This window comes from Talpa europaea (assembly GCF_964194135.1).
Source record: "Talpa europaea genome assembly, chromosome: 5".
NCBI lineage: Eukaryota > Metazoa > Chordata > Mammalia > Eulipotyphla > Talpidae > Talpa > Talpa europaea.
Window position 1 is genome coordinate 42741709 of NC_140071.1, and position 19178 is coordinate 42760886.

The following is a 19178-nucleotide window of genomic DNA, read 5'->3' on the forward strand; positions in this document are numbered from 1 at the left end:
CCCTAAAAAATGTGCCTGGTCATAAAAAAGTCCTCCATTCAGGCCTTTCTTGTAAGTGAAGGAAGAAGGAATGCAGCAAAGAAGAGTTCGTTTTGCAGTCCTTAGTTCCATCGGGATTCCATTCATGAAGCTTCACCATTACAGGCAAGCAAACTGCATGGATGGCTGAGGTGGTGCATGACACACAAGATTCTGTTAGTTGTCCAGAAAAGTTGTCCTCAGTCTTGCTGACAGTCAATGGGCAAATGAACCATTTCCAGTCTAAACAAACTACAAAAAGCAGCGGAACCAATGATTAAAGACCTCTGAAGCTCCATAATCATCATTAAATATGCCTGAACTCAGTGTGACTTTTCATTTTATATACAGGATTAAAATCAACATTAAATCATCTTATTTACATTGCCATTGGTGCTGAAATTGAGCTTTTTAAATAGTACAGTAGGCTGGTATACATTATAAAATGGTCTGCACTGGAGGCAAATAGAAAACTAACGAAATTAGCTAGGCTGGAAATGGTTACATTCTGCCCTTATTTTCTTCCATTTGTTTGCTTTCTGTCTGAATGCCAATACTTTCATTTATAATGTTTTGGGAGCACAGCAACCCAAAATGACTGGACGGTGGTCCAAAAATCCAAACCAACTGATAATACTTTTCAAGGTGATAGGAAAGGCACAGGAAGTTAGGACTTTGGCTGAAATGATGAAAACACATGTTCGCCATTTTAGGGATCAGCGCCTCGACTCCTGCCACCTCCGGCTCCAACGATGATCGTGTTTTGATGTATTTATTGAATTGTCCTTTGCTGATGAGGAATTTTTAAAGTATTTCTTAGAATAAGTCCTTTGGTAGGCAGATGCTACATGGAAGAAAAGAAAGAAAGAAAGAAAACACAACAACATTACTTGCTCCATACCCTATACTGCTGATACCGTAGCCATAAAATGAGGGTGTCTAGTAGTTGTTATAGCACGGTTGTCCATTCTTTCTAAGGTACCACTTACGGTTCATGCAGGTAATTTTAGGCATAGCCCATCTTCCATTTCCTAAGCAACGGATAGTTGGAAGGTGGCGTTGAATGAAACCATCTTTGCAGTGATATCTAATCAGGGAGTTGATTTCATAACGAGGTTTCATCTTTCCAAAGGTCTTGGCATTTTCTACAACAGGGGGCTGGCCGCAAGCAACTAAAGAAAAAAATTGAGTTACTTTCAAATAATCTAAGTATTTCAATTACACTAAGAGTCTCTTTTTGTCTTTTTTCCTCTTTATGGTACCCAATCAAGCACCTTCACCAAATCGAATTTTTTCAAGGAGAAAATGAAACATTGGGGCTCTCTGCCAAGTGTAGATAACAGATTATGTCACCTAGAATTGCATTTTATTAAAGAAACATAGGGCTAAGTAATCATAATTCATCTAGCCATCTGGTAGGGTAACTCTTCTGAAAATAATTTCAAGGCAGAAAGTACCTGTCTCATTCCAACACGTGGCCTGTTGGTATTGTCTTATCACATTCCCAGAATATTTATATATTACCCACCTCCACTTGGAACAATAATGGATTTGTAAAAATTAACTATGACTGTAATTCCCTGAGAAAATAGCATCATAGTTGCAAATACGGACAGACACTCAAATACAAATATAATATCATCTACTGTCATTTACGTTTATTAGTTCTTTCCTACTATGGGTATGGTAGAATGACAACCACAAATTGGATACCTGTGCTTCTTTTATTGTAAAATGGAAAGCCTATACCAAGGTTTGAATACTAGCATCTATCAGACAGAATGATACCGAAGTGATATAGAAGGTGAAAAAATGATCAATGGGATAATTTGCTGTACATGAATCTGAGCTATGCTGACAAACTAGAAGTTGTTTTTGTAATTGTGAGGAAAGCAATGCACAGATTTCTTTCAAAACTATTTATATGTGATGACTTAGTATAAAGCTAAAATAATTTACTGAGTGTGGTATTGGCAAGGACAGACAAATAGACAAGAAATAAACCCAGACAAGTATGCTTAATATTTGACAGAGCAACATGGCAGAGCAGTAGGGAAAAGGGAGATTTTTCACTTGGACAATTGGGTGTCTGTATGGAAAAAAGTTTTCTTAGTTTCCTATCTCAGAGAATGCATGGGAAATCAACTCTAGATGGTTTAAATCTATAATTTAAAAGGTAAGACTAGAAAACAACATAGAATATCTTGACGACTTTAGAGATGGTAAGGATTTCTTTTTTCTTTCCTTTTTTTTTTTTTTGTGGGACCCTTGCTGGTGGCTGGGGATCGAACAGGCGCTGCAGAGGCTGCGGGCAGCCTCGCAACCCAGCGCTCAACTGCTGCGCCACCAGGGAAGGCCCGAGATGGTAAGGATTTGTTAAGCCACAAAATAATTTCAACATTAAAGGAAAATGAAACAAAATGAAGAAGCCTATTCATCCAAAAAATGCCATTAGGTAGGAGTGAAAAAGTACAAATTGGGAGAAAATATTGAATTGCCAAGGGATTCATAACCAGAATATAAAAAGAACTCCTACAAATCAATATAAGGAAGCGGCCAATTTTTAAAAAATAAACTAAAGACATGAATAGAAACATCACAAAAAAAGAACTATAAGTGACCTGTAAGTACATGAAAAGATATGAAGGAAAAGGATCCATGAAGATGCAAATTAAATAAGAGAAAACATTTTATACCCACCATACTGGCAAAATTTCAAAGTCCAATAACATCAAATGTTGGAGAAGATGTGGAGTAACAGGATCTCTCACACATTGCTGGTGGGAGTGCAAACTGATACAACCACTTTGGTAAATAATTTGGCATTTTCTAGAAAATGTGATGAGAATTATATCCTATGACTCAGCAACTTCACTCCTGAAAAAATAGCCTATGAAAACTCATAAAAGTCTACCAGGAACATGTTCAAGAATGTTCATAGACACATTGTTTATGACAGTAAAACACTGCCTATAACCCAAAGGTCCACTGATAGGAGAACTGACACATAAAACATTGTGGAGTCATACAACAAAATTGTATACAGCAGCAAAAATTAAGAAATACACTTACATGCATCAACACGGATAGATCTCACAAACATAATGCTGAACAAAAAAAGCAACACATGAAATACAAGCATTATAATCCCACTTACCTAATGTTCAAAAATGTGAAAAACTAAAGCAATCTTTATTTTTATGAATATAAGTATTTATGAAAATACTAAAGAGAATACTGAGTAAATGGATGGAATTGGCAGGAACCTGTTTCCAAATGTGTGTGGATAGTATGCATTGAAAAAAAAAATCCATTGTATATATTGTAATCCTTCTTTACAAGTAATTAATTAAAAGTAGAACTACTTAGGTCTTTGTGTTTACAGATATCTACAATATCTGAAAGGAAAAATGAGTCACTTTTGTAAAAGTCTGCAGACATTTATAAAATTCCTAAGTCCCAGAGTACTGATTAACAAAGGGCAAGTCTAAATAAAAATCAGACAGTAGGGAGATGAGGTACAAGAATTAGCTTGTAACTTTTTTTTTCTTCTTTAATGAGGTAGAGTCAAGGTTTATAACTCTCCTTCCCCACTGGGAAATGGAAACACTACAGAGCAGTGGGTCTCAACCTGGGGTACTTTCCTTCTTTCTCTCCCTTTCCAGGGACATTTGGCAATGTCTAGATATATTTATGGTTGTCAAAAAGCAGAGGAGGAGAATGTGGAATGGAAGAGAATATGGAGTGGAGGAGATTGTGGAATGGAGGAGAATATGGAGTGGAGGAGATTGTGGAATGAGGAGAATGTGGGGTGGAGGAGAATGCTCCTGGCTTTAAATAGACAGAGGAGCCAGGTGATATTAAACACTCTGCACCAGGCAGCTCCCCTACAACCAAGAGCGATCTGGCCCCAATGTCAGTGGTGCTGCTGTTGAGAAAACCTGCTTTAGAAAAAAAAAATAACAGGAAATAAATGATTGTTTGTATCATAAAATGAAAAACACAACTCCAGGGATTATTTGAAGATCTAAGAAGGCAAACATGACATTTGGATAAAGACAAACAGTTCATTAGACTTCTCACACTAGTGCAGGCAAAACAGCAAATACTTGATTTGTTGTTTTCACGAGTTTCATCACAGAAGTGCTGAAATAAGGCACATAGTCAGGAAAGCTGCTGATACAGAAAGGATATTCAGAGTAAACACTACTTCGGATAAGAGAGTGGTCAGGTAAAGTAGTATAGGGTAACAGTGGAGTTTCATCTGAGCTTTGTGTATCTTACTTTTCTCTTTCTTCTAATAGAATTTCTCATTATTGGTGTTTAAGTCTTTCCTGGAATATCTATAGAGTGTGTATTCTAGCTAGGTTATTTTTATGTTCAAAGACAAATAAATCAGATGGATTTTATATTTTGCATTTGTGCTTTGCAGTCTTGCTTGAGGTGGCTACAAGCCTATGTCTAGAGACTAATTCTTCATGCATTAATACTATTATCAATTGCAAGCCGGTTAGAAAATGTTTATGGAACTTTAGGAAGAAGTCTGTATACAGGGTGTCTTAGAATTTCAAACATATTGGTCAATGATAAACACAACATACTTAAAAAGCAGCTTTCTTAATGTTATCTATTTAAAGTCAACTGAGCAATTTTCATTATAGAAAGAGTTTCATTATAAACAGAGTTTTCTGTCCCATGGTTTATAAGCATACAATAAGCTTGTAAGGGGATGATTCACAAACCTCAAATACTTACAGAGGCCAGGTAGTTAAAAATGAGGGAAAAATTCAATGACCACAGTGCCCTGGAGCACAAAGCCCCCACCAAGGAAGGGCATTGGGCTTCAGCTTCAAATCGTGGACGAATCTGAACGTGTGTCAAATGCTACCAGGTATTCTTAGAACACCCAGATTATTTTATTATACATCCCAAGTTTTAAACATTGAGCCATCATTGCAAACAAACTTTTCAACTATCTACTGAAAGAGTGAAATATTCCAGAGCAATAGGAGATAACATATGACATATTTCATTTGTGTCTTAAAGAATGAGCTTAGTTTTCTGAAATTTACTTGATAATTGAAATGCAGATAAAGTGTACGTTAGTTATTAATGGGCTGATCATTACCTGTCCCTTTCTTGCAGGTGTAGGTGAGATGGTAATTGCAGGGAACGTCATTCCACTGGCCATTCTCATGCCAAATGATCACAACACAATCTTCTCCCGCAGAAAAGAAGCTATCTGGCTGGTTAGGTCTCCAGTTCTCATATTGCTGTAAAGATGGAGGAAGATCACAAATGAATTAGAACGGATTCAACAATTTCTGTTGAACCACCAAGCTAACTTGATTTTGGTGGTAAAGAAAAAGGCTTTTATACTCTGACTGGAAAAATAGGTCTCTCGAAGTTTCTCCTGAACGAATATGTATTCTTTCCTGTAGCAATGAGATATATCTGAGGAATTTTTTTCTAGTTATCTAAGATTTCTAAATATATAATCAATGCTCAATTTAAGAAATATAATTGTGCTGTTAGTATTAATTGTATTGGAAGCGGACTAGAGGGAAAAAAAAAAAACAATCTTGTGGCCCATTACGGAGCACATACATTTTTGTATAGCTGTGATATATAGTGCAATTGAATTTTTATTGTTTTTCTATCTTTATCAACATAAAATACCTTTCTTTGAGTTATTTAAGTGACTGTTTTATCAAATTAATTATTTATTTATTTAGAAATATTGTGGAAACATTTGCTCTATTTATTTTCCATTTTTTGTATAACCCAATATACCTATACCCCATCATTTTATATTCAGCTTTTAGGGGTTATTCTTTTTCAAATGTACCCAACTTACAGTTTACTTTTGCTTTATGATCTAATCTTGAATTTATTTTCTATAAATAAAAACATATATATGTATTGATATAAATGATAATTCTTTTAAATAAATAAACAAATAATCCCACAATTTACTCGCACCACCATGGCTATATTTATATCTCTTAAAAATGGGTAACAAATATGTTAGACAGTGTCTGTAATTTTCTTTCTTCTCAAAAAATGTGGCTTTAAAACTTTTAAATGTTGGTAAAAACCTAAGTCTCTGATAAAATAATTTATAAGAACCTAAGTTTGAAAACATCAAGATTATGATACTTTCTACTTTTCCTTCAATTTCTTGCTTAGCTTTTCTTTAAAGTCCTCCTCAATCATGTCACAACTAAGATATCAGAGGAGGTCAATGATATGAAAAAAAGTTTGAAGACTGTCAAAACTACAAAGAACCAAGGGAATCTTAATTAAGATATTATTTTATTCCAAGTCACAGAATGAGGGGTGTTTTTATTTCTATGGCAGAAAACCTAATCCAGATATTAGATGAATTTAAATTAAATTCTAGTAACCTGGGGATGGTTAAAATTTTTCACCACTGGGTACCACTTTTACCCAGTGACCCTAGGGAAGATGCTCAGAGGACCATACTCATCAAAGTCTGCTGACTAACTGGTATCCCTGCAGCCAGCCACTGTCATTTGCTATGACCTGGATTTCTACTTAATTCTCTATCTTCCTTTTCTTTGCTTACTTTCCTCCCCTTATCATCTCTCACCAGGACCCACCAAGTTTTCCCTCACCTCTGCTCCCCTTTAATAGGTAATAGGTAACAGAACAACAAAACAGAGCTATACAAGTCAAACTCAACCTGTTGTTATATAATTGTCTTTAACAGATGAATTAAAGTTGGATAATAATCCTAAGAATAGAAATTCATTTATTTCCTCTATTTGTTTGTTTTCTCCATACACCACACAGGAGTGAGATCATACAGTGTTTGTCTTTCTCCATCTGGCTTATTTCACTCAGCATAATTAGTGATTACCAGAAAGGAAGGGGGGAGGGGGTAAATCAGGACAAAGGGGGCAACTGTAGTAATGGATGAAATGGAAATTTTAGTGGGAAACTTGATGTTGTATATACACATACTGGCTCTCAATGAAGCGATTCCAGGGTTCCTCAAATACTTAATTTGGGTTTTGTAGCTTAATGCTTTCTAACTAATGTCTTGAAGGAGACCAGTAAATGTTCTCAAAGGGGGAAACTTTCCAACATCCCAATAATACATGTAAACTCTCCAATGTTCCCCCTTCTGAGTCCTACCCATGCAGTCATCTTCCTTCCATGCTTTATTTTTTTTTCATAACACGACTTTCTAATATCTTATATAAGTGACAAATATTTTTTCTCCCCAGTAGAACATAGCTCAGTAGGACAGGAATGTGGGGTTATTTTGTTTAATGCTATATCCACAGTGTCGGGAACTATGCTTGGCACACATTGGTATTGTTTTATAAATAATTTGATATTTATAAATTTGATATGAATATTTATAAATATTGTTTGATACCTCTATATATCAAATAATGTTACATATCATATATATTTAATATATTTGATATATTTATAAATATTATTTGATAAAAATATTTCTAAATTTGATATTTAGAAATAATTCAATATTTAGAAATAATGAACAGGGTGTTTTGCATTCTTTCCTGCCCACAACCACCCCTAATCACAGATGTAACTTGTTTCTAGCAAATGGCAGGTGAGAGAGGCAATCATATAGTCAGTGGAATAAATAACCATTCTGATATACCGCTGGCAATACATAACAAGAGTCTCAAAAGTTCCTACCCTTGGACCTCATAACTCTGCTTCTAAAATTATATGCTTAAAAAAATCAGAAAAAGGAAGAAGAGAAACAATCTATAGAGTGGGTATATAGTCAATGAATGATGGCATAGCCAGCAAATGGAATACCATATAACCATTATATTGCTCATCTTTAAAGAACATGTAAGGAAATGGGAAATAACAGAGATAAAAGCAAAAAGGAAAATACTGAAAATACACAATGACCTAAATTTAATATATACTCTTAGATGCAACCATAAATCTCTGTGTGTGTGTGTGTGTGTGTGTGTGTGTAAAAGACCAAAAGGAAATTCAGGAAAATATTGTAAAAGCTATCTCAGTGATATGAGACGACAGATATTTCATTCTAAATTCTTTTTTTTTTTTTTAATAGAGGCATGTTTTATTTATTTATTTATCTGTTTGTTCGTTTGTTTTGTTTATACATGCTCTGGGTACAGACAGAAGCGCAGGAGGGTGAGAGAATTCACCAGAGCCAGAGCGGGGAGCAGAGCAGGCAGAAGGACAGAAGCACACTGCTGAGGAGAGCAGCGGGCGGCAAGAGAGGTCTGCGCGCCATGTGGGTCCCTCCTCTGGTGGCCGGGGAGCAGCCGGGGATCGAACCGGCGCCGCAGAGGCTGCGGGCAGCTTCTCAACCCAGCGCTCAACCGCTGCGCCACCGGGGAGGCCCTCATTCTAAATTCTTAATGCCTTCCAGCTTGCCTAAGTGGGCACAAATTCTTGTTCTAAATAATAGAATGAAGTCTGTAAGAGGATGGATGTAAACAGTTATCAGAAAGGATTTAGTGATTTCTTGTCAAACCCTTTTTTGTTTGCTAGTTGTTTTTTTTTTTTTAATCAAGGTAATGTTGATTTACAACACGGTGTATGATTCAGAGGTACAGGTTCAACACCTCTTGATATGTTACCGATCACACCCATAATCCTCCACATAGTCCATTGTGTCACCATCCCACATTGTCCCTCACTCCCACCCTCCTCCTCTGGTATGAGCTAACTTCTTTCCATCTAACCTCAACAAGCACCACCTCAAATTACCAAAGTCACTTGACAGCTATGTACTTTACAACTGACATTTCCTCCTGATCTGAACAATCGCCATCTCATGTTCACACTGAAAGAGGGGTTGGATTCCACGCCACTGCAGTGATTCTCAAAGGCTTAAAGTGCCCAGACTGAAACCTCTGGTAAAAGATTTAATTGCTTTTTGGTGGGAATTAAATTTGGTTTGCAACAGAAATTTAAAATGTGTGTTCTGTGTTGCTGCTTGGCAGAGTTGTGGCTTAATGGTGCAGGACCGAATTTTAGGTCTGTAGTTTTTACAAGAATGTCTGATACCCACAGGCATGTCACACTATTACCTCATATCTGATAGTTTCATTGTGCAGATTTATTTTGGCTAGAATGCTTTGATTTTGCTCCACTTTATTGCCAGACTGACTTAGCAAAGGAAACCCCAGTTTTCTGAACAACTTTCTTTGTTTCCACTTGAATTCTGTACAGCTTTGCTAATATCACTTGTAGGGAGAAAGCGCACGAAAAATAAATCTTGATTTTAGGTTTAATAATGTACTTTCCCCCTAAAGTTGGATGTTAGGAAGAAAATTCTGGATGAATGCAAAGGAGCCTTTCTAACATTCATCTCATACCTACAGAATTTCATACCTACAAAAATCAGATAATTGGGATGAACAGAGAAAAACTCTTCACTCTTATCTGGATTCTCTTGTACTCATTTGGGATCATAAGCAAGCATCTGGTGTGACCAAGCCTAGATCAACTGTCTTCCAGAATCAGATGTGCAAACTAAGAATTATTCCAAAACGCCAGCATTGTTTGGGGAAAATTCATTTTAACACAGTTGATAAAAAAATAAATGTTAATGGTGCATCTACATCTTTGTGTTTCAGGAACTCCTTTTTCCCATCCCAAACCCCAAACTCTTGTTGTCCCAGCTCCCCAAGTCAAGAATTGGATCACTCCTACCCTTAAAAGGAAAATTCTAAATTACTTCATATGTTCATCCTTTTGGGATAAGAGGAAAAATAACGACATAAAGTACAAATAGTTTATGTAGAGGAAAGCCAAGTCAGATACAAAATCTGCGAGGCTTTACAACAAACTTGTATTTTATTGAGTAATTATTTTACACCTAATATTAAACTGCTTAATACTGTGCATTAAATGATACAAACTTTATTCTAGAGATTATTCAATGACTGCCTCTCTGTATCTGTTTTTAAAAAAGTGTCCCAGGGCGTCCCTGGTGGCACAAGGGGTTAAGACGCAACCTATGAAGCTGTCACAGCTACTGCAGCATGAGTTCGATCCTCGGCCAGGGAGCAACACACACGGAACAGCAGACCACTCCTGTCTCACCGGCTGTTCCCCTCAGCAGTGTATCTGCCTATACTGTTTCCAGTGTATCTGCCTGTACTGCCAATCTGCCTATACTGTTTCCCGCTCTGTCCCTGGTGAATCCTGTCACCCCTCCCCCCCACCTCTGGACTGCACCCCAATCTTGTATGCATAAATAAATAAATCTTTAAAAAAATTTTTTTAAGTGCCCAAAGACAACTATTTCAATTAAATTGGATTTAGTGACTTTTCAGTTATTGTTTTCTCTTTCTTTTTTCCTCAATTGCATTCAAGCAAGTCAGCTGCCAAAAGTATAAAATGATTTTAAAAATCCTGGCATATATCCAAAAGCCGTGTACATGAAAATTGTCTCCACAAACCAGAAAACTCATTTTGAACCAATTCTAATATTGAGAAAGGAAACTCAGAAAAATAAAGCTATTCATCAAAATCTATCAAACTTTATAAATACTAAGATTTTATTTTGTTCTAAATAATCTATATTTCATTGTAAAGAAAGTATCTCTGTGCCATATTAACATAAAAGGGGAAAATTATCCTGCAGTTCTGCTGGAAATCACAGGATTTCCCTGCTGCCAACATTCTTCACCCTCAGAGAGTGACCACAGTTCCACAGATCTGAGAGGAAATTGACTAATTTTCTTATTTGGGATGGCTGAAGTGCTATTCTTTCCTTCCCAGCTCTTTGTAAATCTCCAACTTGATTCAATCAACATACTGGGGGGCAAGTGTGTGAGTTTGGAGTAGGGAGGTGGGGACTCTGCTTTTGAGAGTTATCAGCAATCTCCTTAACTTAGACAAGGTTTATATCCTTTCAAGGTGAGTCTCTGACTATATAATGTCTAGTCCCAATTGCCATGCTGAAAGAGAAGACAAGCTTTCCTCTTTAAAATACACAACACACAGCCATGATAGATGGTTCGAAAATCTCAGCAGATAACTACCATCAGAAATATGAACAAAACAAACTGATAAAAATGCAATGTAACTAACTGATCTTTCCTTAAGCAAAGATGGATTAACTGGCTTTTCCCCTAAGGTAAGAGAAGCATTATTTCACAAACATCAAATATAGAAATAAACCAGAAGTTTTTGTCTTGCTTTTAAAAAAAGAATTTGGTTGGGTTCAGCTTTGAACATTGCCTTCAGTTAAAAGAAGGAAATAAGATTATCCAGCATTATTCAGTTATAACTGTGACAGTCACATCCCAGCTGGTGCTTCAGAGAATATATATGAGCAAATCAATTTATGAGGAAATACGTGAAAGCTGGGTGGTGAAAATGAAAGACTGGAGCAAGGAATGTCCTTGAACCACAGAATGATTACTCATCCCACCAGGCAACATTCAAAAATAATATTTATTTTTTCACATCAAGGTTTTTCCAAATGTCTTTAAGGAGAATGTCAATTCAAAAATCAAAACCTTGAATGAGGTCATGCTTCAGCCTCTCTTAAAGAAAGAATTTCCACAACATTAAAGATTTTTTAAAATCTGTTTATCATCATCTTAAAACTAAGAAATTTTTAAAGAAACCTGTCTTATCAAAACTTGATCAACAACCAGCCCTTCTCTATAATATTTGTGCTATTTCAAATTCTTTTCATTGGCATTTTATGATTTTTTAACCTGGTTAGCCAGAAAAAATAATCAATAGGTACTAACTAGTTTTCTTAGGAGTTAGATACTCTGTTGATACTCTTAGTTTCTTTTCTCGCCACTGAAAAGAAAAAAAGAATTTTCACAGGTACTAGATAAAAGTGAAGTTCATCTTTTTTTGACTCATACATTTTAGTTTTACAGAAAGAGAGAGAGAGAAGCAAATACAGCACTTCTTGGCACTAAGGATGCCCCTATTCACATACCATCTCCTACAATACAGAAGCATCAAAATGGTTAAATGGTCAGCAGAGGAGACCACAATAGATGCCTGGAAATGGGAAACTGAGCTGTCCAATACAGCCTTGGTAGTAGATAGAATAATGCTTACACACTAGCCAACCATTGGGCATAGTTCAAATGTGTGCTTGAGCAAAAAGTACAAATTATTTCATATTCTGGCTCTGCAGGGTCTTTCATGTATAATAGAAGCTGCAATTATTGGATCTGCAGCTGCCAAGCACCTACTCAAGCTAGTTACCTTTCTATCTTCTACCAATCCACATATTTAGATATAATTTCTCATTTAATGGACTCACCTTTTATTCAATTTAATAGGAAATTCACTATAAATTAGATCATCTTAAATGGCCAACTAAAGGCTCTGTTTTGGAACTATTAAAGATTTTGTCAAACACATTTAAACAATTACACACATTCCATTGATAAAAACCGTTTTGACATTTGTCCAGTGAAGCCATTCTATGACATAATATATTATTGTTATTGTTGAGAGAATTTACTAAAGCTTCAAGCTCTAATTGGAAATGTTTTTCCATGAACGGTTCACCGACTACTCTCCACCTACCTCTGCCTCCCCACAAATATTGCTAATTTAATCCTCTGTAAAACATTTTCATAAGAACACCAATAAACTCCTCTGCATTCACATACCATGGGAAGTAGCCAGGAAAACTTTCCACTGGCTTCTATTACTGTGCATAAAGTGAAAGTGAAGCTATAGGGAAACTGGTTTGCCTCAGCTAGGATATTAATAAGCGTATGACTTTTTGAGTCAGCTTCACACATGTGAGGTTGTGAAAAATCATCTTATTTCACATTTACCTTTCAGGTTCACAATGTAATGCATTCTACTAGAATTTTTAAACTTAAAGTTAGAGGAAATTAACTCACAGAGACTATTAATTTTGCGTAGATGTAAGTGGATTTCTGGGAATGTGAAGTTTTAAAATGCAAAACACAATACAGTCACTAGGTGGTGATATCCATCCATCATTACATTACGATTAACTAAGTTAACAAAACGGAATTAAGGATATAAAAAGAAAATCATGATTACTTATTCCATGTGGCAGAAGAAGATTAAAGGATTATCCGTGCTGTGTATTCTAACTTCTATGAGGAAAAATATGAGACACTTGGCTAGAAAGTGGACCTCAGCTAACCTCAGCTAACCAGTCCATTCTGCGCTGGTATAGGTCATTGTAGCTAAAATGAATTTTCTATCTGACTAAAATATTCATCTACAATAGTTTATTATTTTTCTCCATTTGGTCTTTTAAAATTATCAGATTGTTTACATCAATGGTAAAATTGCATGAAAAGCAAAGCCAGTCTCTACCTAAAATCCTTAGAACAGGGCAGATCATAAACACCTATGCACACACATGAACACCTGCAGTGTGATTCACATTTAGTTTGTTTTTAGGCCAATCTTATCTAGATTAACTATAAAAACATGACACCAGTACCAAAAACTAACTTTTCTGTGTGCAAACTCTTTTATCACCTCGGACTGGTAAGTGACACCGCTGTTCTCCACAGCTACAAATAAAATCCTCCAAATGCAATTGATTCCAAGAGTAAGTAAGATAACCACCAAAGCAAACTCCCAATAGAAAATACTTTCCCCAGAAGACAACTTACCCATTGGAAACACACACTTAAAAGAAAACACCTTTTCACCAAACGACGGGCTCGGAATAACCTCTCTGGGTTACCCCCAAGTCTGTCATAAACAGGTCAAGCGATTATCTGAAATGCTATAAGGACCACTTATTACAGAAATCAAAACATTTGGTACCTTTAATATGGCTTTTTGCCCCTAGATGGCCGTGGTACACAATAGGCATTTGTTTGCAGTCTGTGGGGGATACATTTTAACTTTTTTTTTTTTTTTTTAATTGTTCAGGGCAAAGGACCTCCCAGCAAGGTAGAGATATACTCACTTGTGATCCTTGAGCTTGCTTAAAGTTAATCTGGTCTGGGTCCTCATTTATTTATGTTTTAAGCGGGGGTAGAGTTTGCTGTTGTCTTTTAGTTGAACAGGGTCATTCGTTGACCGACTACCGAAAGGAAAAGAGCAGCTTTGTTTTAAAGGAGAAAGAGACGTTTGTTTTGGTGTCACTACCGAGGCTGGCAGCCTGGAGTCTGGATCCTACAAACATGAATATGCTGAAGGGAAGAAAAACTAACTTGGGGTCTCCTGATAGTTGTGAAAGTGGCAATATGCCCATTATTTTCATAGCTGGCAAATCTCCTTGCAGGACAGACAATCTGCCAGCTTTTGCATACAGCACTAATCTTGTGTAATAGCGTGAGCTCACTGCCCTACAAAGCAGTAATTATCAAGGGCATTTTCCGAAGGATGTGAGTTACTCCCACTGTGAGACCACTTGGAGACTGGGCCCCAGGCAGAGCCCCACAGAACCACTTGCATTTAATCCCTACCGTGAATGGTGCCAGTGGGTTCCTTTACCCGAGCTTGTTTGCACAAGTCTGCAGTCAGGAAGCGCTAAGGATCCAAATGCAAAGTGAAACTGCCAAACCCATTCAACATTTTTTTTTTTGGTCTTTCCATGCATTGCCTTAAACTAATTAGCAATTAGTTTTAAATATCTGTATGTTTTAAAGTTTCACAGCACGGTTGGAAAAGCATCTGTGAAAAGGAACTAATGTGTGGGTAAGTTTTCCTTTTTTTTTTTAATCTTATCAATTATCAGTTGATTCTCCAGTGATGGGTAAATGCTGTTTATACAGCTATTTGATCTGTCACTAGTTACCTGCACTCAAGTGAAGCAAGGTAGAGATGAGTATTTGTGCTCTAAAGTTATACCGTGACTCATTATATTTCACATGCAGAATCAGAAGAGCTAGTTCTTGGTTTCAAATCAAACTGAACTGCTACAAAAGTAAAAGTTTTCATTAAGGGCTCAGTGGTCTTTTGCAGGGGGAAAAAAAAAAAAAAACCTGAGAATTCTTCCACTCATGAGTAATGTGTTAAAAGATGAGGAAATAGCATATGTTTTTCTTGGCTTTTGGGCTCACATAATGAAGCCTGTGAGATTTAACCTAATTAAATTAATGTTGATATGCAGTGTGACTTGTTCACAGAGGAGTGGCATTCCACATGGAGCTAAAAGCACACCACAGCAGACACACATCCATCTGCAAATACTTCATAGAAGTTTTCTAAGATTTTCAGGTAGAAAAAGTAGAACCTAAGTTTTTAGGTGGAGGCTTTGTTTTGCATTTTGCTTTCTGCCAAATCACGTACAATGCTTTCAACTGAGCAGAAATCTACAAACTAGTTTGGAAAACACAAGGAATTAGTTAATAATCCTGATTCTCTTTTCAATGTCCAAGACATCTGGGAGAAGGAGGAGGATAGGAACCTTTGTGTTTATAAAGGGTAATAGTGACACATTGCTGCAGAAAAAAAGAATAAGGGTTTATGGCCTGCAATTTATTGTTCCTTTTCTCTACCCCTTTTAAGTGTCTCTTCCTGGGTTAAGAGCTATTTCTTTGTTGTTTCTACCTTTTCAACGCTGCTTTTTCTCACATACTTTGCTTGACAGACTGATGTGTATATTTATGAAAGAAGAAAAGCGGCCTCTGGATTTAAAGTCAAATCCACAACCAATCTGACTCTTCTCATTGAATTAGCTCTAAGGGTGTGTGTGTGGGGGGGGGGTTGGCTAGTGGTGTCCCAAATTCTAGCTGAGCCAGGTTGCCAATGCTGGACCATGCTCAGCAAAATGAAAAATAAAGCTCAACATTCACTTATCTTCTAGAAATATTTTTAAAGTAAGACTTTTTTTTTTTAAGTACACCAGGCTATTATTCTTTTATAATGTGTATCATACTATCAAGGTCAAGATGAGATGATTAGAGCTACAAAATAAGACATTTATGGATATGAGACTTAATAACTTGTTTGAAAACTTTCTGACTAGATTTAGACAAGTGCAGAGGAGACAATGTCTCTCTCTCTTCTCCAAAAAGTAGCCTGGAGTGTGAGAAGAAGGAGGCCATGACCTCTTCCCAGGAAGCTGACAAGCTTAGTAGCCTTGCAAGGGTTGACATAAATTGAGAACAAAGTAAGAGACAAGTGAGGTAAAAATGTGAAAGAGAAGTAGAAATGTTATTTAAAATGTATAAGAAAAAAATTGGTTTTTGTGGGTTGTTTTGCTAAACTCATCAAACTTTCTTAAAAACTCCTCAACACATTAAAAAGAGAACTAGATTTTCAATTCTGTTTAATCCTCAACCTCTAGACAATATTACTGAAGGTAATACTTTCCTTTGAGGTAACTGTGTTTGATCTACAGGAGCATCTGATTCCCAAAGGTGATGAGCAAATGGGGGAAATAAAAAGGGTATTAAAGTCTGCGGAGAATTCCTCTGATGAGAATTTATTCCTGGGGGGTCATAGAGAAGAGACCACCTCTCTGGTAACAGCTTTAAATCTCTCTTGTCCACAGATTGATTTTTTTTTTTAAAGATTGATTAATTTATGCACACAAGAACTGGGGTACAGACTAGAGGTGCAGGAGGATGAGAGGATTCACCAGAGACAGAGGCGAGCACAACAGGCAGACGGAACGAATACACTGCTGAGGGGAGCAGTGGGAGAGACAGGAGAGGTCTGCGCGCCATGTGGGACCCTCACCAGCAGCCGGGGATAGAACCGGTGCTGCAGAGGCTGCAGGCAGGTTCGCATCCCAGCGCTCAACCGCTGCACCACTGGGGAGGCCCTTGAATTTTTTTTAAGTCAATTTTCTTCAAGAAATATATTAATAGGGGCCTTCCCGGTGGCGCAGCGGTTGAGTGCTGGGTTGCGAAGCTGCCCGCAGCCTCTGCAGCGCTGGTTCAATTCCCAGCTGCTCCCCAACCACCGGAGGAGGGTCCCACATGGAGTGCAGACCTCTCCTGCCGCCCGCTGCTCCCTCCAGCAGTGTACTTCAGTCCTTCTGCCTGCTCTGCTACCCACTCTGGCTCTGGTGAATTCTCTCACCCTCCTGCGCTTCTGACTGTACCCAGTGCTTGCATAAGTAAATAAATAAATCTTAAAAAAAAAAGAGTATATTAAAAAAAAGAAATATATTAATAGAATATGTGTTTATTTTAAAAAATAATCCTCCTTCAGTTTTGAATAATTGTTGGTTTCCTAAATCTTCACGGAAATTCTGTCCTGATAAACTCAAACCTATGGGGGAAGGCAGAGGTTGACATTTGCTTTCCATGTTTTTTCCCTTAGTTTATCACTAATGTATTTTTGGCACAGCTATGGACTAAGTTTCATCATTTCTGGTAAAAAGCGCCTGTTTTCTTCTGGGTTAATAACTTATAAGATGCATTATGCACAGCTATATACTTCGGCTTCTGAATAACAATTTTATTCTTTTCACCATATTTGAAAATCCACCTATTACTTCTTTAATATTTTTCATTCTGGAACAACTTTAAATAAAATTTGAATGTAGGGCCTCCCCGGTGGTACAGCAGTTGAGCGCTGGGCTGCGAAGCTGCCCACAGCCTCTACAGTGCCAGTTCAATCCCTGGCAGGCGGCGGGGGTCCCACATGGCACGCAAACCTCTCCTGCCATACCCACTGCTCCCCTCAGCAGTGTACTTTCTCAGTCTGCCTGTTCTGCTCCCCGCTCTGGCTCTGGTGAATTCTCTCACCCTCCCACGCTTCTGACTATACCCAGTGCTTATATAAATAAATAAATAAATCTTTAAAAGAAATAATAAAATAAAATTTGAATGTAGATAAATAAAAGATTCAGCCAAAAGACTCAACTGGTCATTTCAGGATTCAAAAGATAAGAAACAAAGGGAGGTGTTTGAGCAACATGTGGATATTGATTACCATTCCAAAAAATGCTTATTATTTCTCAGTGTTTGTCAACCACTCTGAGAGGTGATGAAAAATTAGAGGGAACATTAATCCCTGCCCCAGAAAGTTCAGTGTCAGGAAATGAGCCCCATTAGGGTCTAAGGTAGGATGAGAGGAGGCCACAGAGGACTGTGGGAACTAAGAGGAAGTCCTCTTAGTCACCTCCAGCTAGGAAGACTTTCTGGAAGTAGACTCTTGGCTAAGCAAAGTATTTGAACAAATGTTAACTAAATAAAATTAAGGCAAGAAGTAAGAATATTCCAAGTGCTAAGGCAAGTATATACAAAGGTCCACAAGTGAGGTATCATGGCACAAAGAGTTAAGACGCAGCACTATGAAGCAACCCGCAGCCACTGCAGCATGAATTCAATTCCTGGGCAGGGAGCTACCCACATGGTGCAGCAGGCCTCTCCTGACTCACCTGCTTCTCCCATAAGCAGTGTATTTCTGTCAATCCACCTGTTCTATTCCCCACTCTGTCTCTGGTGAATCCTCTCACCCCCCACATCTTTGGCCTGTACCCCAGTTCTTGTATGCATAAATAAATAAATCTTAAAAAACAAAAAACACAAGTGAGATATCATGGCTTGTTCCAGAAACTGAAAATTTTGAGATGACATTGTTTGTTTGTTTTAAAGATTTATTTATTTATGCATACAAGAGCGGGTGCAGGCCAGAGATGCAGGGGGCAGAGACAGAGTGGGAAGAGAACAGGAGACTCACTGAAATACACTGCTGAGGGGAGCAACAGATGAGACAAGAGATGTCTACTTCGCCATGTGTGTTGCTCTCTGGCCAGCCGGGGATTGAACTCATGCTGCCCAGGCTGTGGATTGCTTCATAGTGAGGTGCTTTAACCCCTTGTAATACCAGAGAGGCCCACTGAGATGACATTGTTAAGGAAGAGACAAATGAAACTGCTGGACTTGTCAAACAACACTAATTATGAGAACTTTATAATAAAGGCAAAATGAAGTCATTGAAGAATGTTAAGAAGGGAGTAACAAGAGTACAAAGCAAAGGAGAGGAGGGTTGTGGGCACTGAAAAACAGACTGGATGGTTGACACTTCAGACTAGTCATTCATTTAACAATAGGTTAAAGAAAGAACTTAAAAGTCAGCTAATAGTAGAGAAGTTAGATAAGAAATGTTTGTTTAAGTTTGCTAGCTTTAGTGTGTGTTTAACTTGGATTGATTGTTTAACTTAGTGTCTTTGAAGACATTACCTGGTGACAAACAAAATAATTCATTATTGAAGTTAT

General features: G+C 37.4%; 1 protein-coding gene across 1 annotated transcript in view; it reads right to left on the reverse strand.

Annotated features, from left to right (window-relative positions):
• Positions 1–734: 734 nt before the first annotated feature.
• Positions 735–19178, reverse strand: part of VCAN (versican) — a gene marked incomplete at both ends in the record, with an annotated part of 91274 nt that continues 72830 nt past the window's right edge. The window contains 3 exons of the mRNA XM_084232926.1: positions 735–862; positions 1008–1190; positions 5147–5291. Coding sequence (XP_084089052.1) covers positions 735–862; positions 1008–1190; positions 5147–5291 — 456 coding nt within the window. The remainder of the gene's footprint in view (positions 863–1007; positions 1191–5146; positions 5292–19178) is intronic.